Source organism: Trichoderma camerunense (genome assembly GCF_050948025.1).
Source record: "Trichoderma camerunense strain CBS 138272 chromosome Unknown V8C40scaffold_9, whole genome shotgun sequence".
Classification (NCBI taxonomy): domain Eukaryota; kingdom Fungi; phylum Ascomycota; class Sordariomycetes; order Hypocreales; family Hypocreaceae; genus Trichoderma; species Trichoderma camerunense.
Window position 1 is genome coordinate 256,069 of NW_028145361.1, and position 23,563 is coordinate 279,631.

Genomic DNA, 23,563 nt, shown 5'->3' on the forward strand with positions numbered 1-23,563 from the left:
CAGCGTACGCTAGGCTCTGTGGCTCTAGCGGCACCCTGCCTGACGGGCGAGTGATCAGCGCCTAGGGAACAGAGGGCCTGCACGTAGCCGCCGTCACAGACCGTCGGTGAGGGCCAATGGCAGCATCCCTGATCTCATCCCTGGCGAGCTGCACTACTTAGTTGGACTAGTAAACTGCAATTGATGGAACTGATAGCAACATGGAAATGGGTGTGTGGCAGGGGCTGGGTTTGCCGGGCCGTGGTTGCCTTTTGCTGCCTCGACTCTGGCCAATCCTGCCGCTCCCCGTCCCCTCTTCTCAGGCCTTGTTTCCCTTTTTCGCAGGCTGGTAGCGCACCACTGCACCTACCTGCAGTGGCCCTTTCCGCTACAAGTCAGGTCAGCCGGCCAGGGCAGGGCAGTCGCGAGTGTGCACACGAGTATTGTGACTCGTACGTACCTGCGGTACCGTGGAAGGCAGAGCAGAGCTGGTGCTGGAAGGAGGTACAATTGCTGCGATTGTCGGTACCTGAAGTACATCAATTTGATGCTCCTGTCGAGGCAGCTGACCGATGACATAAGGGAGGCAGGCGCAGCTCCATCTCCATCAGCAGGCCGGTACCTCTACCTGTCGCAACTCGGCGCGACTTTGTCCTGCCTCATCATTCAGCGCAATGCGCGGTGCGGTACCACCCGTCTTGTACCGTGCCTGTCCCTACCTCCCGTCCTTGCTCCCGCCCACACCAGCAGCCTTCCATGTCCATCAAAATCCCACTGTTGTATCATGAATGTACATTCTGTACTCCGTAGCTGCCTCAGTGCTACTCGTTACGTAGTCCCTAATTCAGGTAACCCAGAGCTCTTCTAAGCTGTGCTCCAATGTTCCAGGTAACACCCGTAAGCTGTGCCCCTACCCGTGTCTGTACCCCCGTGGAGGCGGCCCGCGGTCTTTGAGGCAAATGGATGCAAATGTCCAGCCCAGCCGTCATCCTCTCGCAATCAACCCATCATTCATGCACTCGGAATTGCTTCGTCTAAGTCTCGTCTCGTCTCGCATCGGACTTGCATCGTCTTGCATCGCCTTGCCTCGCTTTACTTTATGCGCCCTGCCTCGCCTTTCCCGAGTCGTCTCTAGCCGCAGTCGCCGTCTCCATCCACTGGCCGAGCCGGGGAGCTCCGCAGACGGGCTCGACTCGTCGTTTGTCTTTGCCTGAAACGCCCTCGAGCCATTAGTCAGTTCAAGGTTGCTGTTCAGCTGCAGTGCGGTCGGAGCAGCAGCATCAGAGAAGCGAGGCCAGCTCGTTCTGTCCGTCTTTCTCAGCTCAAGGCCAGGATTCGCCCAGATGGCGCCGCCACTCGCTCGCTCGCTTGCCACGATCAAATCCATACTTTCTGGATGGGATGGTGCTACTGCAATGCTATGCCAGACTCGTACTATGCTGCTGCTATGCTAATACAAGCTGGATACATCATACAGCCATCCATGTCGACCTGTATATCCACCCACGCCCGCGATGGCCTCAGGCGCCGGATCCAATAGCCAGGTACGGACCCGACAACGACGAGGGATGGATCTGTTTTCGGTTCTTGTGGCCCCGTTTTCGCCAATCCCACGCCCCCGGGATCCCTAGCCTCATGCTTGCTGCTATCCGCACATTGGCTGGTGGTGCTACCTCAGGGACTCGTAATACACCGCATGCATAACAGCCACGAGCACACATGTACAGAGTATTACTCGTGCATACTCGTACATGGACAAGGCCTCGCTCGTATGCGCCGAGACGACGCACCCCGTTTCCGTTTCCCTTGGAGCCCTTTTTGCGGCTGCTCTGCTGGTTGCCAAGGTACCTACATGTACGAGTGTGTATGGAGCGGCTCCAAAGTCCAAGTACTGCGCATTGCCTTGCCTTGTACCTTGCTTGCTCGGTATGACCACCGTCTGCGCACATCCTTGGCCTCTTGTCTGTGTCTCTCACGCGCACATCCATCAGTCCATCCTATTCATCCTATCCCACTCATCCATCCAATCCATCCCATCCTCCCAAGACCCTCCCCCCGTACTGTACAGTACTTGTGCCTGCCACGCCGCAAATGGCGTCTCCCCAACAACGTGCAGCTCCGTCAACCTACATGACGCTGCGCCCGACGTCCGGCCTTGTCGCACCCCTTACATTCTTAAAGGGACGGGGAGGCCCTGCGGCTGCTCTCTTAGCTTCTCTGACCTCCGCGTGATTCGGGTCCTTTTGGTGATAGTGTCCGGATGAGACTTGGAGTCGTGATTCGATATCCAGCATCTTCGTATCTTCTTTGTACACCTCCTGCTCCTGCTCCTCGCCCGCCAGAGTAGAGCGCCCATCATACCCTCATCGCGCGCGCGCCCACACATATCATATACACGCGCATATCGCCCACACATCACATAACCGCTTCCATCTTATACACATACGTGCGGCAGCTCACTTGCTGTGATTGCTGTGACTCCTGGTTCGCAATGATACCGCCTCATTCGCTCCCCAGCGCTGCCGACGGCGAGGCTGATGACCCGTCCAGTTACGACGACGACGTCTCGTCCGCCGCCTCGGGCTTCTCCCATCTGCCCCCTGAGCTTCGTCTCAAGATATGGTCATGTTCAGTGGAGCCGCGTATCGTCATTCTCGACGATCTTGTCCACAAGCCAAAATCGTATCCTATCCCTGTTGTCACTCGCCTAAACGCGGAAGCTCGCATTGAGACTAGAGAAGGCTACGAGCCTGTAGGCCGCGGATCTCACATTCACTTCGCCAGAGACATACTGGTCTGTGACCCCAACATCTCTGATCAAAGCTCAAACACGCCCCTAGAGGAGCTGGCCCCGCTTGTCGAGAGGCTTGCCTTTTGGGATTGCTTCCCTGACGATGGGCGCATCGAGGGGCTGAACCACTACTCTGCCTATCTAGAAAGATGGTATCCTCAGGAGCGGCCTGGAAAGGTCGAGTTTGACAAGTTTTGGTTCCCAAACCTCAAAGACCTGTGGATTGTCAAGATTGGCGAGGTAGACAGGTCTTGGATGGTTGGCGTGGACCAGAACCTACCATACGACGTGCGTCTAAGAAAGACGGCCCGGCAGTTTCGCTACTGGATAGATGAGAACATTGTTGAGATTGCGCCATTGGATCTGGATGAGCCAGAAACCAAGGCTGTTTTGCGACAAGGACGATGCGGAAAGGAGGATTGCCAAGCGCTGAATCACGGCCGGTCTAAGATGGTTTCCAAGGTTATCTTCATGGATGGCAAGTATCGCGTCATGGAAGGCTCCGAGGGCTGGCAGCGCATCATGCCATGGTCTACCAAGATGGCGCAGGCTACCGAGAAAGATACCTCAGAAAACAGAATGAGATGGATCATTGTGGAGAGGATATTAACCTTTTCCCTAAGATGGGAAGGCTCTGACGATGAGGTAGCGACTTCAGCTCGACGAAAAGCGCCGGAGATGCCAGCACGACGGATGATATATGAGACGAGATAAAAAAGGGGAGGGGAGCATATTCTCTTAACCTAACATTCTGGCGACTTACAAAACTCTACACAACAGGATTCTATGAATCTTTTCACAGGGCCTGTTTTATTCGCAGCACCACCTGGAGCTATATCACTTACACTATCGGCAATTTGCACGCTCAGCAAAAGCATGCTTCGACACTTCAAATGCAGCCGCGAGATGACGGCATATCCGCAATGGAAACAACACACTAATTTTTGATCTATGCGTACTAATCTCTCGGAGACATGTCCCAAAAAAAGTCCGTATTCGGCTTTCATGAGACATACAAACAAATGGAGCAGAGTTGGGAGGTACAGACGGAAATACACGCGATTTCAACAAGTCGATCATTACAACATTACAGAGACCACCTGATATATCGCTTTATCAGCCTCAGTTTAACTATTCTTTTCTGCCGTAACACACAAAGTCGGGACCGGCTATTCACCAGAGGCTTCGTTATACGACATTATCGGCTTGGATCACTCAGTCAACTGGGCAAGCATTGACCTCCAACAATTTTGCTCGCACGGAAAAGCATTGTGGGATCAACCCTTAAATCGCCAGACCGGACAGGATAATTAATCCTGGAATGGCACATGACGGCCGTCGATACGCGTTTGCCGGGCGATGGATGAACTTGGGAACCACTACTTCTCACTTTACGTCAGCACTAGCGGCTCTATTTCCCCAAACCTATGATGCTTGAAAATTCGCGACAGGCATGCAATAAATGGAAAGGCGAAATTAAATGATGGACTCACAGGGTTGACAATGTGAAGGTACCGTGATTTCTCTGCATTTGCCTCTGCTCCTCTTCATCTTTTCTTCTTTTCTTTTTTTCTTTTCCTTTTCTTCTTTTTCTGTTTTCTTCTTTGTTTTTCTACTTTTTTCTCCGCCCAGTTTGTTCTTTTTTTATCGGAGGTTTTCCTAAATGTTTGGACTTTGGAAGGAAATTGAGATGGCTCTTTACGGAAAGGAGTTTTTAACAGTCACTCTATAGGGAGAAATATGGGAGTCATTTGGACAGACTAAGATCAGACATGGAGAACTAGCAGACTAATAAGCCCTTCACAGGGACGAATGTACGAGTTTGATGAGTTGATGCTGCAACGAGGGAAATGCTTCATGAAGGTGCCTCTTTGCTTGTTTATATAAATCGTACCTGTTAAGATGACTCGCTGCAGAAATTCTGATGGTGATTGTGATTTCACAGTGGGAAGCTAGTTGCATCTGGTATGTCCACGTCTATGCATTGGGAAACAAATCTCGGCAATCATCCGGATCTCAGTTGCAATCTATTGTATTTTCTATTATGTCCTGGGCATACCAAACTTTTCATCTCTTGATTCGATTAAGCAGGGGCTCTCCTTTATCCCACCTCTCCAGATTCTGGAGCAATACGTCGGTTATCCTCTCGGTCAACTTGGTAGACCGCCAGCTGATGTGTGGTGTGATGAAGACATTTGGGGCTTTCCACAGAGGGTGTTCTTGTGGCAAGGGCTCCTGTTCTGCGACATCCAGAGCAGCTCCACGGAGGAGTCCTCCTTCAAGGGCCTCGATCAGGGCGGGCGTGTCGACGAGGGGACCTCGTGCGATGTTGATGAGGAACGGCTTCTTCTTGCCGAGGATCTTGAACTGCTCTGCGCCGATGCAGTGTCTGGTTTGGGGGCTCATGGGGAGACTGAGGAGGACAATGTCCAGGTCCTGGCTAAGAAAGTTGTTGACGGCTTCGGGGCCGGAGCCGGAGAACCATTTTGCGGGGAGGAGGCCGTCTGGGTCACCAGTGCCGGGCACGATGTATTCTCGGAGCTTCTTGGACTCCGGAGTTGGCCGGGGACTGAGGGTTTGGACGTATACTTCCATACCGAGCGCGTGGGCTAGGCGGGCGACTTGTCGACCAATTGCACCGTAGCCCATGATGCCACTATTTGGTACACATGAGTTCGAGGTGAGTCGGTGAGGAGAGCAGTTGGCTACTTACATGCGGAGACCCGTCGAGTCGCTGACCTGGCTTTTCGTGAGGGCCATATCCCAGACTCCTCTATCTGCTTGTTCCATATAACTCTTGAATGAGTGTGAGTGAGTTAACCAGGCACCAATAGCCCATTCGGCGATCTGAGGTCTGCAATTACGCAATGCTCCGTTAACACCGGTCTTTGATCACATTGACTCATTTCCGCCACATTCGACTCATTTTTATACGCTCAAAAGGGAATGAGAAGATACAAGCAAGAAAACAACCTACGCATGAACACCGCTCGTATTGCAAAACTCGACGTCCTTGTTCAGAAACACCTCATGCTCCAACCAGGGATCGCAGCCCGCGGACCCCAGCTGGACAAACTTGACATCTTTCATCTTGGCGGCGCTGGGTGGCGGGACGACGGAGAGCAGCGTGACGCCCTCCCAGACCTCGTCCGGCAGCTCGTTGGCGTTTTTCATTGTGCTATTTCCGGGGGCGTAGACTTCCATGTGGACTTTGAGCTGGGGCCAGCGAGCTTTGACGGTTTCGAAGAAGCTGTCCGGGAGGGGGATGGGGTAGTGCAGGAGGAGTTTGTCGTCTGCTGTGATGGGCATTTTGGCGGATTTGTGTAGAATTGCTGAAATACTATTGAATTGTTGAAATATTATTTGAAAAGGAATGAATGAATAGGTCGGGGAAGTGAATCGGGATAGCTTGTTGTGTGTTTGATTTATATAATGATTCGTTTTGCCTTTGGAGCTTCACCAAGCCTCGTTGGTATAAGACCTAGTGAACTCTAAGTTTTTTTGGCCACAGAGTCAGACTGACAGGAATGCTGTGAAAAAAAAGGTACAGTAGAAAGATGATGAGAATGAGGAAAGCAACACGAAAAAAGAGAGCTCCCATTAAGTTCATTATGTAGTTAGTTTGTCTCCCCCTCATTCTCATTCATTTTCTCAAAAGCTCCCTTGGTACAAACCCTGACAAGCTCAATGCCCGGGCACGTCATCCACGCCACACGGAAGCCTTTCCGACTTGCACAAATAGCCCAGTTCATGCCAACGTGGGGGTTCAAGACGCCATCACAGGGGGGTAAATTGCTACAGTAGGATTTGCTGCATTAATAGTAGCTGCAGGTTGATAAGGATGGGGGAATGACTTCGTGTAGGAATTGGCGGATGGATCCTGAGCGTATTCGCCTCGCCGATCCACCCGAGTCAACGAATCATTTGCACCAACTACATCCATCACATTTAGAAAAAGGAATATTCACGATCATATACTTCATTGGGTAAATGATTCAACTTCCTTCGTTTAATTAGACGAGGTGTGGGCTGATCTAATCCTTTCATTCTCAGCATTTACCCCAATTAGCACAACAGTCAGTCATAAATAAGAATAAAATGCTGGTAGGGCTGTGTAGGTTAAGCCCGTTTTTTATTTCCCCGATTTTGATTTATGCCCTATTCAGATCCTTTTTTACATGTTGTGAGATCTTAGAGCTGAATTTAAAATTGGAGCAAGCTCTTGTGAGATTTTAATACCTTGGATCCTATCCGAGTCAAAAAATTGGCTTGCCTTTGAAGCTTCTTCGCCGAGACTAATCGCCGCTGTCATTGTCAACAAAAATGGAGATAAAAACGGCCAGTCCAGTTCAGATACACGTAATCCTGGCCGGTTTATCCTCAACCGGCTCTCGCTATCCGAAAGAAGAAAAAACTCAACATGCTCATCACATAAGCTGTCATTCTCTCGTCTATTTGTAAGACCTTGCCGTCTCAGCAAAATTTGGATTCCACCTGCTGCACAACATGGGCCCCCTCCCTTCCGGAACGGCTTGATCGGGAGCGGCACGGAAGCTCACGGTCTTCGGCCCGTGGCCCGAGTTCCGCAGTCTCCAGCTCCGGGGGTTCAGCGACAACCACCGCCGACCCGTGAACCGTTTCTGCTGTCATGAACCATGCTCAAGGGTAATTTTTTTCAGAAACTTTCACTATAATCTTGCATAATCTGCAGATGTGATATAATATTAAGCAGCATAATCATCAATGATTCCTCGGCAGGAAATTGGTTGTATTCTAAGCGAATCGAGCAGCTAGCACAGTAGATACTCTCTATCCCTATTCATTTCCATCCTTAGTCCTTGCGGATAGATGACAAGAGCAGACTGGCAATACGCCCGTCTAAAAAACTGTCTGCACGTGTTGTCATCTAGAATTATACAGCTTGTCCTGTCACCCCAGAACATTACTCCCCTCAGTTCCCCCTCTTTCCATTCCTCCTTTGACTCGAGGCTCTTGACCAAGGCCCTGTAGGCGTTTTGAAGCGTACGAGACTTAATCCCGTTGATGCCGTTGCACCTTGCGCCCTACTTGGCACGTTTCTACCTACACGTTCCCAGTCGCCGTTAGCACCCCCTCTTTGATGCTTCTCGTGCTCTCTATCGTTGTCATCCATTGCTGCGCCCGGTAGCAGCAACGTCTTCGACTGTGTCTTCATCACGGCCCCCTGGAGAGCCGCCCACGATTCTACCTGACCTCTGACGGCTTCTTCAACGCAGTTGCATTCATCTCCAGCCGGGCAGAACATCTCGCCCGCAGCATGCCACTCTGCTAGGCAGTCTTCGTGAAACGCGCACCCGCATGACAGGCACGGCGGGAAAAGAGCGTCTACGGGCTCCAGGCAGTACACACAGCGCAATTGGTTCTGGATGCGATGACAACGATCGCATGTTCCCACTGCCCCGCCGACCTTGGAGTCGGATGAGGTATAACGTAAGGGGTCTAATTGAGTCTCGTGAACAAGGCATATACCCGTCACATCCAACCCGCGGCCTGAAGCAGCTAGAATTTGCAGTTGATCTTTCTTGCCCATAATGATGGGTGACGACCCTGTCTTGAGGTGGGATGCATTCCCACTGGCCCCATCATGAAGCGTAAACGAGTCGTGAAAGCTTCCCTCTACTCCAGCAAAAGGTAATTCGTCCTTCAAAACGTTGAATTTCATGACTTCCAGTCGAGCAAGGGGCTGTCGCCACATCTGTAGCATCTCTGCATATGCATACCGGTAGTTGGCGTAAATGTTGGCTCGGCTCGGCTCCAGTAGAGGCTCGCTCAGCCAGCCGTCGTCGTCGAATATTGTTTGATCTTCCACGAATACCGAAACGCTCACCGGCACGAGGGACATCAGATCATCTCGGCGGTATTCATCGTCTGACACCGAGTTCCTACCACCACTGGAATCTCCCACAGGATAAGACGGCCCCGCACTGGCATATCCAGTACGCGGAGTCAGCGTATTCAAGATCATCTCCGCTGGGCTTGGCTTCTTCCTTAATTGTCCCGCAGGTGGTGATGACGAGCTTGCGCCCGTGAATGACCGCGGAAAGTTTGTTGAAAATGCTGAACTTAATCCGGTGCTAACCCTTGAGAGAGGTCGGTTAGAGGGAGACCGCGATAGCATTGTTGAGGGGGGGTCTGCATCAGCGGTCAGAGGCCTTTTTGATGGCGGTGTCTCGCCGCAGGAGTATGAATTTGTGCCAGGCTCACCAGCCCACATGATTCCATCATCAGATGCGTGTGAGCCAGCATAAGGAAGCGGCGTATGAAGAGTGCCGGGTGTGGTCACATTCGAATGTGGTACACCTCTTCCATAGATATTCCACGTAGTGGCATCTGTAGGGAAGTAGTCTAGAGAGAAGGATGGCGCCTTGAGAGGAAGTGGTGTTTCCTGGGATGGAAGTTGTGATTCCACGTAGGCAACGCTGTCGTCGGCCGACGACTCGCTAAAGATACATGAAAGCATCGCTAACATTTGTATGTCGGCAATCATCTCAAAGTAGCTGAAGAGTTCTTGGATGAAATCCTTGGCCAGCGGATGCCGGCCCCATTTCACTCGGCCTAGTAAGGCACTGTCTCCTGCTGGGGTGTTGCCCTGGTCGTTGTCTAATACGCGAGTCTTGGACACAACATCGCGAGCGATGACAAGGATAGAGCTCCGTCTCTGATTGCTAGCCAAGACTTCGAGTGGTATGCCCTTCTTTAAAAGCAGGGCCAAGTAGTGCCATACATTCATCAGATCGGTGTAACCGTATTTCTCTGCAACTCTTGCGTTATGCTCGCAAACATCTGCTCCGTCGCCAAAGATGGCATACTCTTGTGCAAACTCTTTCTTAGAGGGCAGATCAGGCCGCAGATCATGGATTGATATCACGTTTCGAGGCCGGCCAATCCGTCGGCGGCTTGTGCCCGTACCTGTGCCGGTACCCACTCCTGTTCCTGTTCCACCGCCGCTGGATCGAATTGACCGATCCTCGCTCCAAGCCTTCCTTAGATGGCGGCTTGAATGATACCACAGGCTCATTTTATGTATTGATGTAGACTCAGAGTCGCTTGACGAAGAAGAAGACTCGTCAGTTTCCTCAGAGTCTGACTGATCTTCCGTAGCGGAAGCCTCCTCGGTCGTATACTTGTATCGCGGAAGAGGATCCTGTGTCAGGCGACCAAAGCCAGCAAAGAATGGTTGGTCTATCCTAGCGCGGTCTTTATTCGCATCCGCACTTGTTTGGAATAGAACCCGTGCTTTTTCTTCCTTTGTCGGGAAGAAGCAAATGAGTCGGCCATCATGCGAAAACCGAGCGCCACAGGTTAGGGGAGGTGGTGGAATAATGAGACGGGCAGGAGTCGCAATTGCGAGGTCCGCGTCTTGAGGAGGGAGTTCCTGAGACATAGAGGCCGACCCGCCTGCTGGAATGTCTTCCTCCTCATCTGTTGAACTATCGTCGGCCAGCCCATCATCATCATCGTCCAAATCGCGAACGTTCTTGAAGAAGGTAGTGCTGGACTCGAGATCAACTTCGCCTAACAAGTAGGTGAATATTACTTCCAGGCAATTTTGCTTTCTTCGTAGAAACTGTTCTGCGAGTTCATGCAGCTCTCGGTTAAGCCGCTTGTGCATTTCTTCCGGCATAAATGAGCTCTTCTCGATGATGAATTTCGGCGCTTTGAGCTTGGGATACTCCAAAGGTATATCAATCTTCACTTTGATGAAGATGGCCTCTCCATCCTTCCCCCATGGACCATTGAGCGAGGCACTCAGCGTCAAGTTGTCCATGTCGATATTGTCCCACTTGACTTTTGGGATCTGAGTACTAACACGCAGGAGCTCTTCTTGAATTGTGTCGGGCTCGCCCCATTGATCGTCAGGATAGCCGTGGCCCATAATGCCGGAGTCTTTGGACATTAGCCGCCTAGGCCCATCCATTAAACCTCTTCTCTTCGTTATACTGATACCCTTCATCCAACCGATTTGAGCTTGACTCGGATCCAACCTCTTGCCCGATCCACTTTTGGCTTTCATTGATGGTCCACGCCACGCCGGCCTCATCTGACGACCAAAGGGCGCAGAAGATCGTGCAGCAGCCGTAAGGGCACTTTGCTTGTGGCCCGCGCCAGTCCTTGAATCTTTCATTGTACTCGTCCGCTTGTCAAGGTTGGATGCATCATCAACGGTGCGGAATGTCTTGTACGTTGCTCCCTTTCGAGTGAGGCTGATGCCGTCCTGAGCTGGGGTTCCTTTCTTGTATCCTACGGCTGAGAGGATATTAGGGTCGATACAGTGAAGTCGTAACTCATTATCCGTTCCCCAGGATACAAGTTGAAATTCTCGCTCATCAAGGTTATCTTCTGAAACCCCGCCTCGAGTTCTCCACAGGAACTCCTTTGCTTGGTGGCCTCCATGGCCAGGAAACACAGCCACTGGTTTCTGTGACTTTTCCTTAGTCTCATCATTGGACCATTGGCGATCATACAGGTATAGATCTCCAGGTTCGTTCTGAGGCATCGCCAGAAGGCCATGACCGAACGGCGTATGGCGGGCTCTCCAAACTGGATAGTCAGTTTGAATAACATGCTCCAATTCGTTGCCGTCATTGCTGTAATCCCAAAACTTCATACTCTGGTCCAAGGAGCATGTGACAAGACCAGTCGCTTTGGTTCGATTCCAGTCTAGGCCATAGATCTTTGATGTGTGTGCGGTAATGGATTTGACAGGCTCCGAAACCTTTCGCTCGTCCCAAATGCGCAACCAACGATCATGTGATGAAGCTAGGATGTGAGGATCGCGACGATTGTACTTGACTTGGGTAGCACCAGCAAAGAAATCACAAAAAGTAAGTACGGGTTGGCGAGGCCGGCGCAGGTCCCACCAATGCACATAGCCGTCTACGGAGCAGGTTGCAAGGAGATCGGGATGGTGGGCTGAAAAGTTGACGTCGGTGATGGCCCTAGTATGTCCCTGGAGAGAGTGCTCAATTGCGCCAGTGCTTGAATCGTCCCGGAGATTGAGATTCCACACCAGCGCACGGTGGTTTGCTGTCGAGACGACCCAATAGTCTCGAGCTGTGAACGGAGACCATTGCACGTCGACAACCAGCCATGGCTGGCCCGAGCCTCGCAGACGCCGCGGTGCACTGTACGGCGAGTCTAGATCAATAATTGCAAGGCCTTCTGGTCTGCGGGGAGCTGTCAGCACTCATTGCGATGCTCTTGGACGCGTTCTCACAACTTACGACGCCAACGCAATGTCTCGCCCTGAAGGCGAAATGGTGGCAGAGCCGACGACGCCCTCGACATGGATTGAGCCGTCAGCCTCGAAGCTCTCACTGTCATACGCCGACTTGATGATCCGGCCCTTCTTGGGCGAATCAGCGAGCTGGTCAAATGTCGGCATCGTCCTCTGTTCTCTCCTGCAGATTGAATGTTTCTCGCATGTCGCGGCTCATTTGCGAGCCCTAGGCAGAGTGTCTGTCCCAGCCGAGGTGGCAGTCGTGTTGCTGCCAACAGCTATGAGCAGCTCGCATTATTCATTCGACTTCATAGGAGTGAAATAAGCCGTGTCCCGGCTTTAGAAAGTGTTCAATGGGCTGAGCGCCGTCAGATGATGCTGAGATGGTGGTTGAGTTAGGCTGAATGCGCGCCATGACTTGACAGCAAGGGGCGTTGACGCTACAAGTACCCTGTAGGTTGCTTGGCTAGGGGATTCATTTGCATCGGTACCTGAGCTAGACATTCCCCTTCTGTAGGCGCCTATCAAGGTGCTGTCGGGTCTGTATTGCACGCTACAGCCAGTGCATCATTTCTGATAAGGCGAACTGTGCAGTACCGGTAGCACCGAGTACCTACCTAGTACCGGGCCGTCCAGCACAGAAAACTTTATCCTGATCAACTACGGTACGAACGGGCATCCAGCCTTATGCAGGGCAAGCAGAAGATCATATAGAGCATTTATCAAGCAAATAAGAGACCCAGAGACATTACGCTGAATCAGAGAAGCTTTTAGAAGCTCTTCTTCTTGCTCTCTGTCTCTGCGCCTCTTATCGCAAACAGCCCCTCTGCTACTGCTACTGCCTGTCTTTTCAGTGTCGCATGCCCCGCCTCATCTTTCTACCTTGCACAACTCAGCCTTTGCGCTAATCAACGACAACTGCGATTTGTGTCGGCAGCAGAAGAGTCTCAGATCACTGTCTCTCTTTTATTCCTATTCATCTAAACAGATCTGTGTTGCCCCCAAAGCAGACGAGAATACGCCAAGATGGCTCTCCCGAAACGCATCATCAAAGAAACCGAACGCCTTATGGCGGAACCGTGCGCCCCTCCATCCAGACGTTCCCAGTCATGTCGGCCTTGTCCATATAACTGACATCCTGCTTGCTGTAGAGTTCCCGGAATCAGCGCTGTGCCTCACGAAGACAACCTGCGATACTTTGACGTCGAGATCCACGGTCCTGCATCGTCACCATACGAAGGTATATAGCGGGCTCCTCAAAGATGGCGCAAGCGGGAGAATACGTACTGACGAAATCATAAGGCGGCATTTTCAAGCTCGAGCTCTTTCTCCCAGATGATTATCCCATGACTCCGCCCAAGATTCGATTCCTCACCAAGATTTTCCACCCGAACGTTGACAAGCTGGGCCGCATTTGCCTGGATGTGCTTAAGAGTGCGTTATTGAAAGCGATCTTATTTGTGGTTGGAATCTTGTACAAGCATGCTTACATATCATCACAGACAACTGGTCTCCTGCGCTGCAGATCCGCACGATTCTGCTTTCCATCCAGGCCCTTCTCGGTGCTCCCAACCCCGATGACCCTCTCGCCCCCGATGTTGCTAAGAGCTGGAAAGAAGACGAGGTGGCAGCCATAGCAACGGCAAGAGAGTGGACAGAGAAATATGCAAAGGCGTAGACTTAGATTCGGAAGACGAGGGACAAGAGGAAGAAAAGAAAGAGATATATGAAGATATATTTCCAAGACCTGCGATAAGTTTTGATATCAAAACGGAAGCTTACTACGGGGTACGAACATTATTATGGGAGGAGTTGAGAGATTATTCCTTTTTTTTTTCTTTGGCTTGGTTGCAAATATTTTAGAAGGCTCAAATTTGTTTCGAGATGAGCCGCAAGCGTTACTGTCCGCGCTTTTATGGTGTATGTTTTAGATAGTACAAGTGGTCTTGCAGACAGAAATACCACTGGCGCAATACATCATCACATTACACTTGCTGTTTAGAAATTCATTATTATAATTGCTCCTGTCATACCGTAACGGCCCCCCATTTTGAGTCTATCGCCACTTCGAGATTTATTTGTAATGTTTTTTTTTTCTCTTCTTGTGCACAAATACATAAGGGGACGCAGGAGATGGAGAAACAGCAGAAACTTGACGCCCCTGCCCCGAATTCTTGTATCTACAATGCTAGAGTACATATAGGGAAGTTGAAATGGGGTAAAATGAACTTCTTAGACCATGGCAAGATCGCCAAACTTCTCCTACACGGGGTATTAGCGCTGTATATGTCACAAATCCAAGAAATGCACATACCTTGTAACCAGGCACCATCCATCTGCCCTTGGACACCAGCTCGGCGGTCTTCTCGTCGATGGACTTCTCGGCGGCGGCAACCTCGTCGACGGTAAGCTCGTCGAATGGCCGGGCCTCCTCGATGTTCTTAAGGGTAGCAGCCAGGTCCTTCAGCTCCAGGTCGACAGCCTGCTTGGTGGCCTCTGCGTTCTTGACGGCCTCAACCTCAAAGGCGTCAATGGCCTTGATCTGGCGGGAGACATCGTAGGTGACGGGCTTGAAGGCCTTGAATCGCTTCTCGATCTCGTCAATGACGGCCTGGTTCTTCAGGGCGGAGCGGTAGTGGGCGAAGTCGACGGCGGTAGGCTGCTCGGTCAGCTGCTGGACCTTGCGGCGGGCATCCTCGTTGCGCTTCTTGAAGGCCTGCAGGGAGGCGACGGTCTGGCCGCGGAGGCCCAGGGACGAGGAGACCTTGACCCAGTCGAGCTTGAGAGCTGCGCTTCGCTGTTTCGGAAGAAGATGAAAATTAGCTCATGAACGTAAATGTTGCGCATGTTGATCAGCGCCCTTCGACCGCCACGTTTCCCCCATGGGATACTTGGCAATCAAAACATTTTGCGCCAATTGAGGAACAAACTAACCGTGGCCGCCATTTTGAGATGTGATGTGAGGTCTCGTTTGGGATCAGAGAGCGAGATCTTTAACGGAGGTTGATTGACTTTGCCGAACTTGCCCAGCCGGGGCCGCTTGCACAAAATCGCATCACGTGATTTTACGGATGGCTATTTCTTAGTCAGCCAATGCGCGTTCGAGCTGGATGCATCTCATACCACCTCCTAGATGAGCTTGTGAGGAGCTCAGATCGCTCATTGGGCCAGTGCATGCTATAATAACAGAATCTGCGCATCAGAGAGTACTGCCTGCTTATAACATCTTTCATATATGTAGCCATCCATAAACACCAATTTCACACTGCTCTTGAATTACATGAGCGCCGAAAAGCCATGTCACAATTGCTCGTAGAAACATAGACAATCTCGTCTTTCATGCCATCATTTTCTTTCTTAAAGGACGAGTAAAGCTCTTGGATGAACAATAATACAAATCCCTAGGCGCATATAGTTGCGCAGACTAATGAGATAATTTCAAGCACCCTGCCCATATCCACGCCATTAGATACTCAATGCCATAATGGAGTTGACAATATCATTGTCGTTCTCCTTTAGTGCTTTTACAGCCTTCTTGCGGCTGACATTGGCCTGGGTCATGACGAGCTCGATATCCTTGTCCTCCAGACCCTCGGCATCGACTTCCTCACCGTCATCCTCTTCTTCCTCTTCCTTCTTAGCCTCAGCCTCGCCCTCCTTGCCGTGGTCGTGGTCGTGGTCGTGATCGTGATCGTGGTCGTGATCGTGGTTGTGGCCAGCGTGCTCAGCCTCGGCGTTGGCCTGGGCAAGCTGAGCGGCGGCAGCCTGCTGAGCGGTGGCGTTGATGTCCTCGATCTTAGCCTCACCAAAGACACTGCAAAAAGGTTAGATGCATATTTCCCCATTCCCCGGGCTGAGATTTTTGCTCACATGTAGGTGTTGCTGTTGGGGGACTTGTAGACTTCGGGGTTGTTGATGACAAAGAGGATCTGTGCATATCCGTTTAGTCTCCATTTTCCAGATCTAGCTCAGGCGAACCGCCTTCCAAAATCTCGAGACCTACGTTCTTGGGGCGGCGGAGAGTGACTCGGGTGATGCCAGGGACTCGGACCAAGTTGCCCTTCTCCAGCAGGGCCTTGCGGGCCTTCTTCTCGTAGCGAGAGTGGACTACAGCAGTAGAACCGGCGGGGAGAGATCCATCGCCGAGCTCTTCAGCATCGGACTCATCGCTGGAATCCTGTTCCTCGACCGTGGGCTTGGTCTTGGTCTCGTCGTCGGGAAGCTCTTCAACTCGGGGGTTGGCCATTTTGGTGACTGTGGTGGGGGATAACAGTATTAGCTTGTGTCCCCTCCTTCGTTTTCGCACGAAAATATTCTTCCTCAGCGAAATGACCGGACGAGCTTCTCTGTCACCTGATGCCGAGCCAAGCCATTCCGAGAGGGAGAAAAAAACGCAGCAATAATCGATACTCACATTTTATGCGATTAGCCTGAAGATTAATCTAATTTGTTACTTCAACGTGACACTGCGCAATGCCGATTTGTGTTGTAGATTTGAACTGCGAATTTCTAGGGTTTGGGTGGATGACTGCGGCTAACCCAAATTAGGTAATCAAAGTCTCTGTGGTCGCAAAGATGTGAGCCAAGTCACTTGCGATATATGGCGGTACAATTTAAAAGTCCAAAGAAAAAGGTACAAAGTCGCATATGTAGCAGAAGAAGAGGAGAATTCCGTAGTGTTTGATTTACATGCATTTCATAGATATTTTTTTACTACACGAAATCACAGTGATCCACAATGAGAATCCTCCCTATAAGCTTTGAATTCATTTTGTCTGAATTTCCGTATTGACGCCGTTCATCATAAACGATGATATGTGACAACATACAGCCCTTCCAGAACGGGAGCAAAAATGAATCCAGCAGTTCTTTTGCTGCTGTAAATGCGTTTCCTGCCTGGACCCATGTCCCTCATTCTAATACCATCCGATCAACCTCTCCGTGACTCCAGAGCGAACAACCCAATTATGCGGAGGCCTTGATCTTGGCCAGAGCCTTGCGCTCCTCGAATCGTCGCTGCTTCTTGAGGCGCAGGACCTTGAAGCGGTCGAAGTCGGTCAGGGCCTTTCTCCGCTCAATCTGCTCGCGCTTCTTGGCCCAGTTGCTGCCCTTCCACTTGGCATCGATCTCGGCCTTCTCCCAAGCCTTGGTGAGGGCGGTGTGTCGGGAGCCTCGGGGCAGGTTCTCAATGACGAACTGGGAGAGGAGAGCCTTGCTGAGGTGCAGGGCTTGTCGGGGAACCTTGAGCTTGGGGTCTGAGGAAGGGCCCTCAACGAGAACCTAGATGTCATCGAATTAGCCATGTCGTCCGGGGAATGATTCGCGCTTCTCCTTCTCAAGGGAACACGTCAACGTACTCGCTTGTGGTCGATGATCTCGACGATGGCAGCCAGACGGCCGTTGTAGGGGTGCTCGCCGTTGATCAGCAGAACACGGCCAACCTCAACGAGGCGCCAGTTGGATCCCTCAATCAGTGCTTCGCCCATTGTGACGGAATCTATTTCGATGTTCGTGTTAGTCGGCTGGGTTCATTCGACGAAGTCGCAATTCATTCGGTGTATGAATGAAGTGGAGGAAAGCGCGTGTATCATACCAGATGTCGACGATTATCTGCCGTTCGGGTGGATGTTCTCTGGAGCAGCGTTCACTTTGGAGGCTCCAATGACTTTTTGAGGGCTCGGCTATCTAAGAGTGTGCGGCAGAAAATACCCGTTTGCCCTAATTGAAAATTTTCGGAATTTCTGTTTTGCCTTGCTGACTACGCCGCTCGCGCCAACGTGGCGCACGGACCAATCGCCGTTCCTTTTTCTTCCCGACCTCGAACTAAAATTTTCGAGCTCTTCGTTAATCACTTTTGCTGGGCCTTTTCAGGTCGAAATGCAAGATTTCTAGCCAGAAATCAATCCGATATTCTCTGTAATTGTCAAGGTAAGGATGAGCTTTTTCTTTTCTCTCCTGCATCGGTACTATGATGAGGTAATTTGCGGTTGATCACATGCGGTGGCTCCCTCGCCGGGGATGCTATACCAAATGAACAAATGAGAAACTTTTCTTACATATTCTGAGCCTTTGCTATTTATGCCCCTTTATTATTCATTCTTTGTCTGGCTTGAGCCATGGCTGACAGAGTTTTTACAGATGATATATAGCTTTTACTCCAAATATAATATTTTTCATTCAAGCTTCAACTTGTCCTTCTGCAATCGTGAACTTTTAATGATGCATGCAATCAAGCTTTGTTTTGTTTTTTTTTTGTCTTTAATGTTTGGCCAGGCATGGTGAGACATGTTTATGGCCAAGCGTTTCCGTTCACCTTGCTCCCCGTTATTAACTCCTTATATGCTTAGGGAGACCACAGCTTTCCCATGCCTCACTTCTGATCCTGTTTTAAGAATACACATGATATCGGCCCATCCGAATCCAATTAAGCCTTGCCCTTCCGTCTGAGATACTCTTCCTCATCTGCCGCTAGTTCAGCGTCTACTTTGGCCCCCTTCGATGGTTCATTGCCATGCATCTTGGCCTTTGTGCTGTTAGCTATTGGCTCATGGTCTTGGAATCGGGCACTGACTGGTAGTGTTGGGTCCTTCTTCGATAAAGACGTCTCAAGGTCATCTTCAGGCTCTTCTCTCCGCTTTAAACAGATCAGATACTATTCCACCGGCGAGATCAAGAAACCTACCTCTTCTGCGGCCAGCCTGTTCTTGATGGAGCGTTGATCTTCTGAACTTGGGTCAGTACAAACACCAGCATACTGTGATTGAGGTAATGTATTTACTTGAATCGAGTCCAATGTGTGATGCATGTTGACCCTCGTTGTATTTCTCTGCTTGCGGCATCTCGGATCTCGCAACGTTTCTCTGGTCACCTGCCTCATAGACACCAGATGTGCCGACCTTGGAGTATCCTGACATGATTGGTAACTATGTTTTTGCAGTATTGGGATATCAGTTGAAATGCTGTTAATCGTGACTCTTTGCTGCGTGTACAATAATTGTTTTAAAGTCGTTACCAATTGAACTGGTTGTTGTTCATCTGCACTTATATACATCGCTCTCAAGGAAAGGCTTGCGCGATTCTCCACATAATATGTGACTTCATCCTACGTCATGGTTGTTGAATCACAATGATGGACATGACAACCGATATGTGGAAAACCTAACGTCATAGCCAGATTAACAATCTTTTTGACTGATCGCCAAATTAGATAAACTTTTGAATGTGTAGTCAACACGGTTTGCCGGTGTCAGAAAAATCCCTAGCGAGCGCCAAGCCTGTATTCCCGGTGATATACACGCATACCCAATATGATGGCTCGAAATGTCTGCTCTAATTTACAGCAATTACAGCATCAGCGGCTTCTATAGTTTCTACATGGAGCGTTCTGTTGCGTTGATACTTTGCTGTATGAAGAGTTCTGACGCTTGAGTGTGTTGACCTTAACCACTACTTGGCATGTTTTTTTCGTTTACTATTAAGGACTACCCTGCATGGACAAAGCACAGGAACCTTAGGGCGCATATACGTGCATATATCGAGCCGTAAACACGCATCTGTTCTGTTCTTTGATACTCAACCACACTTGCTCTGAACTTCCCTCTGCATTTTCTTTCGAATTGTCAAGCCCAGATATCGTACCACGCTTTTGGGAGCCTTTACATGATTGGATCGAAATTGTGATATATGATTATGCGCCCAAGCAACAACAGCGCTAGTGGCCCATGTCTTGGCCCCTTTTGAGATGCGCCTCTAGCACTTTGAGGCGAATGGAATCCGTCCTTCCATTGGTTCTAGAATCTCCTGATTCTACATGCACCTCCAACGACGCCTGAATGGGCAGCTTCAGGTAGCAGCTCAGCCCCAGGCACTAGTCATCGCCTGTTACTCGTACTGCCTGTACGCGGCCCTGGAAACTTTTGGAGCTAAAGAGCTCTGGGCGATCAAGAGACGGGGGTGGCTCATCACAACTACAATCAAACGCGTATAAAGCGAATGGAGCCACTAAAGACGAATCTCCTAATATATCCATGACAGCTTCAAGAGATGAAACTGCTAGTCAACATACTCGTCAATCGGCCCAAGTACCCGCTCTGCAATACGACTTCAAGACGTTTGCCCCCGTAGGTGGTACAGATTCACCGCAACATGGCCAACGCTGAGATCCACTATTAGGGGACCAAGTTGATCGACTAGCTAATAATCTACCGAGTCGTAACGAGCGTCTACTCATTGGCCTCCTTTTCCGGCTTGATCACGGCAGCGGTAGATTCTCTTCTACTTGCAAACACCGGCAGCCAATCAGACGGAGACGCAAGAGCCGGGTGAGCGGCCAAGCGGCCGGGCAAACTTTGGCGAAATTGAGCAAAGCTTAGCAGCTGCCAGGCATGCAAATGAAGCAAAACCGCAAATAGCCTTGCTTCCATTGTAGGTTCAAGCCATCGCAAGCGGAGATCCTTAGCCCAGACTAGGCTTTCGCAGCTCAGAATCTGCCGTGGGCTTGAAGGATACCAAAATGCGGAGCCCCATGCAATCTCGCAGGTGGATGCGCTGGCAGGCATGTCCGAAGGAAGCGGTTGAGCCATATTAGGGGGATTTTTTTCTCCAGCCATGGTTCGATTTGTTTATAATATCGTTGGTGCGCTTTTCCTTTGAGCTTGGCTTCGTTTTGTGAGCTCTGGCTGCTGTCCAATTGCGATAACCTCACCATGACGAGTGCCCTGGTTTACGACCGCGGTCTCACCCGCGCAGACTATATTGTGCTGAAAAATCTGGAAAACGACATTGCTCAAAGACGAGATGGCCACTCAGATGCCAAAGTCGACAACGACTGGGACCATGTCTCATCCGAGTCTCAGACCGAGCCACAGCAGTCAGAAGAGACAGACTCAGCTGCTAAAGACATCGCCCTCCTCAAGTCCATGAGAAATCCGGCAGATGCTCACTTTGAGCCCACCATATTCGTATCCATCGATGATCTTCCTAGTCGCCTCCCCAAATCAGTCAACAAGCTACTTCTACAGCCGTTTATCAGCTGGGCACGGAAAACAGCCCGTTATGAGACGGACGTGGTGTTCATTGTGCACCTGATACTGTACTTTACGACCTCAGTACCAAGCGCAATTCTCCTGTTCCGAAACTTCAATCTCCTTCACGGAATTCTTCATGTCATCATGCAAGCCTACTATGTCGGCACCTACACTCTTATGATGCACCAGCACATTCACCAGCGTGGAGTTCTATCCAAGAAATATGCTACATTTGACAAGCTGTTTCCATACATTACAGATCCCTTGATGGGACATACCTGGAACTCATATTACTACCACCATGTCAAGCATCATCACGTTGAGGGCAACGGCCCAGACGACCTCTCATCGACAGTCCGCTATCAGCGAGACGACTTCTTCCACTTTCTTCACTACGTGGGCCGTTTCTTTTGCCTCATTTGGCTGGATCTCCCCATGTATTTTGCCCGAAAGGGCCGCTGGGGAGTGGCTATGCGTGCGGCAGGGTGTGAATTTGGAACCTACTTGTTCTATTATACCATGGCAACCTTTGTGAACAAGAAGGCCACTATCTTTGTGTACATCATCCCCTTCTTGTTGCTACGGCTGGGATTGATGGCGGGCAATTGGGGCCAGCATGCCTTTGTTGACCCCGATGAGCCGGATTCCGACTATCGATCCAGCATCACCTTGGTGGACGTTGCAGTGAGTACAGCCTTAATCTTTTATTTTGTGTTCACTCTGGATAGGAGCTAACAAGCTTACAGAGCAACCGATTTTGCTTCAACGATGGTTACCATACTTCCCACCATCTCAACCCACGCAGGCATTGGCGTGATCACCCAATCCACTTCTTGGAGCAACGCAAGACCTACGGCAAGGAAGCGGCAATCTTGTTTCACAACATCGACTTTCTCATGATCACCTACCGCTTGATGGTCAAGGATTATGACACCCTTGCCAAGTGTATGGTCCCTCTCGGAGCTCAGGCAGATCTCACTATGGAGGGACGGGTTGAGTTTCTGAAGCGTTTGACGCGCAAGTTTTCCGAAGAAGATATCCGGAAGAAGTTCAAGAAGCAGGCGTAAAATTTGATCCCTGTTATGATGGTGACGGCACGACAGAGTCTAGTTCAACCCTCACTGCCGGAGCTACACCTGGTTTTTCTAGCTCCCAGCAGCATAATGGTTGCTTGATGGAGGATGCTCGATGAAGAAGACTATCAAATATGGAGGAGGGTTCTTCACAGAGCTGGCATATCTGGTTTCGGTATTATGGTTGAAGCATTGGGTTGTTCATGGCATATGATTGCATGTGATTGCAGACGTTGATGGCGTTTTGGAATAGGGGCGGATGAAAAATCGACCTTGGGTCGAATTAGCACATAGAATTCTCACGGTTAGAAGAATTATGGGAATAAGATCAATAAGAAATGCATGAATGCCACCTTGTGGTAATTTACCCAGAAATTACATTCCAGGCGTGGATGGTTACATCTCGCAGCTGGTGCCGTACTTAGCGGCTAGAAAGAACCGTCGCTGCTGCAAACAGGTACCTGCAGGTACTTGGTTTGGAGGTCCGCACGGGCCACTCAAGCTTCTACCGGTGCTAATGCGCGATAAGTTCTGAACGAAAATAACGTCATTCACTGCAACATCTAGACAAAACGAACTGCCGCTTACAGCTTGAGATTCCGCAAATTACCTGCAGCATTGCCTAACATGTTCCGATTTGTACGTCAATGTGGCCATCCTAGCTTTTAGCATTGTCCTCTTCAGCAGCTGTTACTAACCAGGGTCCATTCTATAGCACAAGACGCTCGACATCATCACGCTCTTCCACAAGGCCAGCTCCCCGGCCTCTGTGCGAGTTTCCAATCTGCTCAAGCAGGCATCGACAAGTGCCCAAAAGAGCGCCACACAAGACGCCGAGACTCGCCGTGAGCCGTTTGAGCTGAACATTACCGAAGACGCCCCAACGGTCGACCAGGTGCAGACAATCTTGGAGTACGTTGGCCAGAGCGGCGCCTCTCAGGTCGTCAAGGGTGCGAGAGACGACAAGGATGCGCTGAAAAAGTTCAAGGAGAACAAGGAGAACTTGCTGCGGCCATTGGTAAGTGGTTTGATGAAGAACAGCTCAAGGGATCCAGTGACTAATGCCTCGACAGACTGTTGACTGGAGCAATGGCAAGGCGATTGCAGGAGACAACGAGTCCGAGATCCTGAAGCTCCTCAATGCTCAAAAGTGAGCGCCATAGCAAATTATGTATAAACACAGCTTTTGACTCTGTATCTTTTATGAATGTATACCCCACTCTTACCATGGACATTTGGGCATTATAGACGGTAGTGAAGAGGGGAAAAAATAAGACTGCTCTTTACATCTTCCGATATTCCGGTGATTCCTTTTGGACTCTTGAAGCCTGGCGCCGCACAGCAGTTTGATACTATGACAGCGAGAGGTGTTTGCTGAATTTGACGCTGCCTCGCCTTGTAAAATCTCTGGGATTGTGAACTTTGCGCTTCAGCT

The 23,563-nt window shown here is 50.4% G+C and overlaps 10 protein-coding genes across 10 annotated transcripts; 4 read left to right on the forward strand and 6 right to left on the reverse strand.

The window, feature by feature from the left end:
- Positions 1–2,357: 2,357 nt before the first annotated feature.
- On the forward strand, positions 2,358–3,614 carry V8C40DRAFT_221962 (2EXR domain-containing protein). Its single transcript, XM_083212220.1, has one exon. The coding sequence runs from the start codon at positions 2,471–2,473 to the stop codon at positions 3,482–3,484; it is 1,014 nt and encodes a 337-aa protein (XP_083072931.1). The 5' UTR covers positions 2,358–2,470; the 3' UTR covers positions 3,485–3,614.
- Positions 3,615–4,307: 693 nt separating this feature from the next.
- On the reverse strand, positions 4,308–6,180 carry V8C40DRAFT_221998 (D-isomer specific 2-hydroxyacid dehydrogenase family protein). The gene is made up of 3 exons (XM_083212221.1): positions 5,748–6,180; positions 5,484–5,624; positions 4,308–5,426 (listed from the first exon to the last, which is right to left on the reverse strand). Exons 1-3 carry the CDS (start codon positions 6,077–6,079, stop codon positions 4,838–4,840), a joined length of 1,062 nt encoding a protein of 353 aa, XP_083072932.1. The 5' UTR covers positions 6,080–6,180; the 3' UTR covers positions 4,308–4,837.
- Positions 6,181–7,443: 1,263 nt separating this feature from the next.
- Positions 7,444–12,430, reverse strand: V8C40DRAFT_245044 (uncharacterized protein). The gene is made up of 2 exons (XM_083215787.1): positions 12,034–12,430; positions 7,444–11,976 (listed from the first exon to the last, which is right to left on the reverse strand). The coding sequence occupies exons 1-2, from the start codon at positions 12,192–12,194 to the stop codon at positions 7,722–7,724; spliced, it is 4,416 nt and encodes a 1,471-aa protein (XP_083072933.1). The 5' UTR covers positions 12,195–12,430; the 3' UTR covers positions 7,444–7,721.
- Positions 12,431–12,524: 94 nt separating this feature from the next.
- V8C40DRAFT_245046 (E2 ubiquitin-conjugating protein UBC13) lies at positions 12,525–14,059 on the forward strand. Its single transcript, XM_083215788.1, has 4 exons — positions 12,525–13,108; positions 13,181–13,269; positions 13,332–13,463; positions 13,532–14,059. Exons 1-4 carry the CDS (start codon positions 13,056–13,058, stop codon positions 13,705–13,707), a joined length of 450 nt encoding a protein of 149 aa, XP_083072934.1. The 5' UTR covers positions 12,525–13,055; the 3' UTR covers positions 13,708–14,059.
- Positions 14,027–15,087, reverse strand: V8C40DRAFT_245050 (F1F0 ATP synthase subunit d). The gene is made up of 3 exons (XM_083215789.1): positions 14,964–15,087; positions 14,344–14,826; positions 14,027–14,291 (listed from the first exon to the last, which is right to left on the reverse strand). Exons 1-3 carry the CDS (start codon positions 14,973–14,975, stop codon positions 14,262–14,264), a joined length of 525 nt encoding a protein of 174 aa, XP_083072935.1. The 5' UTR covers positions 14,976–15,087; the 3' UTR covers positions 14,027–14,261.
- Positions 15,088–15,241: 154 nt separating this feature from the next.
- V8C40DRAFT_245054 (nascent polypeptide-associated complex subunit alpha) lies at positions 15,242–16,563 on the reverse strand. The gene is made up of 3 exons (XM_083215790.1): positions 16,033–16,563; positions 15,900–15,958; positions 15,242–15,843 (listed from the first exon to the last, which is right to left on the reverse strand). The coding sequence occupies exons 1-3, from the start codon at positions 16,273–16,275 to the stop codon at positions 15,495–15,497; spliced, it is 651 nt and encodes a 216-aa protein (XP_083072936.1). The 5' UTR covers positions 16,276–16,563; the 3' UTR covers positions 15,242–15,494.
- Positions 16,548–17,712, reverse strand: V8C40DRAFT_245057 (60S ribosomal protein eL14). The gene is made up of 2 exons (XM_083215791.1): positions 17,387–17,712; positions 16,548–17,309 (listed from the first exon to the last, which is right to left on the reverse strand). The coding sequence occupies exons 1-2, from the start codon at positions 17,513–17,515 to the stop codon at positions 16,995–16,997; spliced, it is 444 nt and encodes a 147-aa protein (XP_083072937.1). The 5' UTR covers positions 17,516–17,712; the 3' UTR covers positions 16,548–16,994.
- A 475-nt stretch (positions 17,713–18,187) lies between these two features.
- Positions 18,188–19,028, reverse strand: V8C40DRAFT_245060 (uncharacterized protein). The gene is made up of 4 exons (XM_083215792.1): positions 18,808–19,028; positions 18,712–18,752; positions 18,601–18,663; positions 18,188–18,552 (listed from the first exon to the last, which is right to left on the reverse strand). The coding sequence occupies exons 1-4, from the start codon at positions 18,941–18,943 to the stop codon at positions 18,454–18,456; spliced, it is 339 nt and encodes a 112-aa protein (XP_083072938.1). The 5' UTR covers positions 18,944–19,028; the 3' UTR covers positions 18,188–18,453.
- A 1,706-nt stretch (positions 19,029–20,734) lies between these two features.
- V8C40DRAFT_265833 (fatty acid desaturase) lies at positions 20,735–22,122 on the forward strand (the record flags this gene model as incomplete). The annotated part of the gene is made up of 2 exons (XM_083219692.1): positions 20,735–21,739; positions 21,802–22,122. 2 exons carry the CDS (start codon positions 20,735–20,737, stop codon positions 22,120–22,122), a joined length of 1,326 nt encoding a protein of 441 aa, XP_083072939.1.
- Positions 22,123–22,637: 515 nt separating this feature from the next.
- V8C40DRAFT_245065 (thioredoxin-like protein) lies at positions 22,638–23,492 on the forward strand. The gene is made up of 3 exons (XM_083215793.1): positions 22,638–22,767; positions 22,844–23,146; positions 23,202–23,492. Exons 1-3 carry the CDS (start codon positions 22,756–22,758, stop codon positions 23,280–23,282), a joined length of 396 nt encoding a protein of 131 aa, XP_083072940.1. The 5' UTR covers positions 22,638–22,755; the 3' UTR covers positions 23,283–23,492.
- Positions 23,493–23,563: the final 71 nt, after the last annotated feature.

Bases quoted from the DNA above. Each gene is read 5' to 3' on its own strand.
- V8C40DRAFT_245050 (XM_083215789.1), bottom strand. The intron at 14,292-14,343 runs GTATGTGCATTT...TACCCCGTGTAG, and splicing joins GGATGGTGCCTGGTTACAAG to GAGAAGTTTGGCGATCTTGC.
- V8C40DRAFT_221962 (XM_083212220.1), top strand. From the start codon at position 2,471: ATGATACCGCCTCATTCGCTCCCCAGCGCTGCCGACGGCGAGGCTGAT.
- V8C40DRAFT_245046 (XM_083215788.1), top strand. From the start codon at position 13,056: ATGGCTCTCCCGAAACGCATCATCAAAGAAACCGAACGCCTTATGGCG. The intron at 13,270-13,331 runs GTATATAGCGGG...CGAAATCATAAG, and splicing joins TGCATCGTCACCATACGAAG to GCGGCATTTTCAAGCTCGAG. The intron at 13,464-13,531 runs GTGCGTTATTGA...ATATCATCACAG, and splicing joins TTGCCTGGATGTGCTTAAGA to ACAACTGGTCTCCTGCGCTG.
- V8C40DRAFT_245044 (XM_083215787.1), bottom strand. From the start codon at position 12,194: ATGCCGACATTTGACCAGCTCGCTGATTCGCCCAAGAAGGGCCGGATC. The intron at 11,977-12,033 runs GTAAGTTGTGAG...AGCTCCCCGCAG, and splicing joins CGAGACATTGCGTTGGCGTC to ACCAGAAGGCCTTGCAATTA.
- V8C40DRAFT_245065 (XM_083215793.1), top strand. The intron at 23,147-23,201 runs GTAAGTGGTTTG...ATGCCTCGACAG, and splicing joins AGAACTTGCTGCGGCCATTG to ACTGTTGACTGGAGCAATGG.
- V8C40DRAFT_245054 (XM_083215790.1), bottom strand. From the start codon at position 16,275: ATGGCCAACCCCCGAGTTGAAGAGCTTCCCGACGACGAGACCAAGACC. The intron at 15,959-16,032 runs GTAGGTCTCGAG...GGATATGCACAG, and splicing joins CTCTCCGCCGCCCCAAGAAC to ATCCTCTTTGTCATCAACAA. The intron at 15,844-15,899 runs GTGAGCAAAAAT...ACCTTTTTGCAG, and splicing joins CCCAACAGCAACACCTACAT to TGTCTTTGGTGAGGCTAAGA.
- V8C40DRAFT_245060 (XM_083215792.1), bottom strand. From the start codon at position 18,943: ATGTCAGGATACTCCAAGGTCGGCACATCTGGTGTCTATGAGGCAGGT. The intron at 18,753-18,807 runs GTAAATACATTA...ACCCAAGTTCAG, and splicing joins ACACATTGGACTCGATTCAA to AAGATCAACGCTCCATCAAG. The intron at 18,553-18,600 runs GTCAGTGCCCGA...AACAGCACAAAG, and splicing joins AGAAGGACCCAACACTACCA to GCCAAGATGCATGGCAATGA.
- V8C40DRAFT_245057 (XM_083215791.1), bottom strand. From the start codon at position 17,515: ATGGGCGAAGCACTGATTGAGGGATCCAACTGGCGCCTCGTTGAGGTT. The intron at 17,310-17,386 runs GTACGTTGACGT...GATGACATCTAG, and splicing joins AGATCATCGACCACAAGCGA to GTTCTCGTTGAGGGCCCTTC.
- V8C40DRAFT_221998 (XM_083212221.1), bottom strand. From the start codon at position 6,079: ATGCCCATCACAGCAGACGACAAACTCCTCCTGCACTACCCCATCCCC. The intron at 5,625-5,747 runs GTAGGTTGTTTT...GCGTAATTGCAG, and splicing joins AATACGAGCGGTGTTCATGC to ACCTCAGATCGCCGAATGGG. The intron at 5,427-5,483 runs GTAAGTAGCCAA...TGTACCAAATAG, and splicing joins GACTCGACGGGTCTCCGCAT to TGGCATCATGGGCTACGGTG.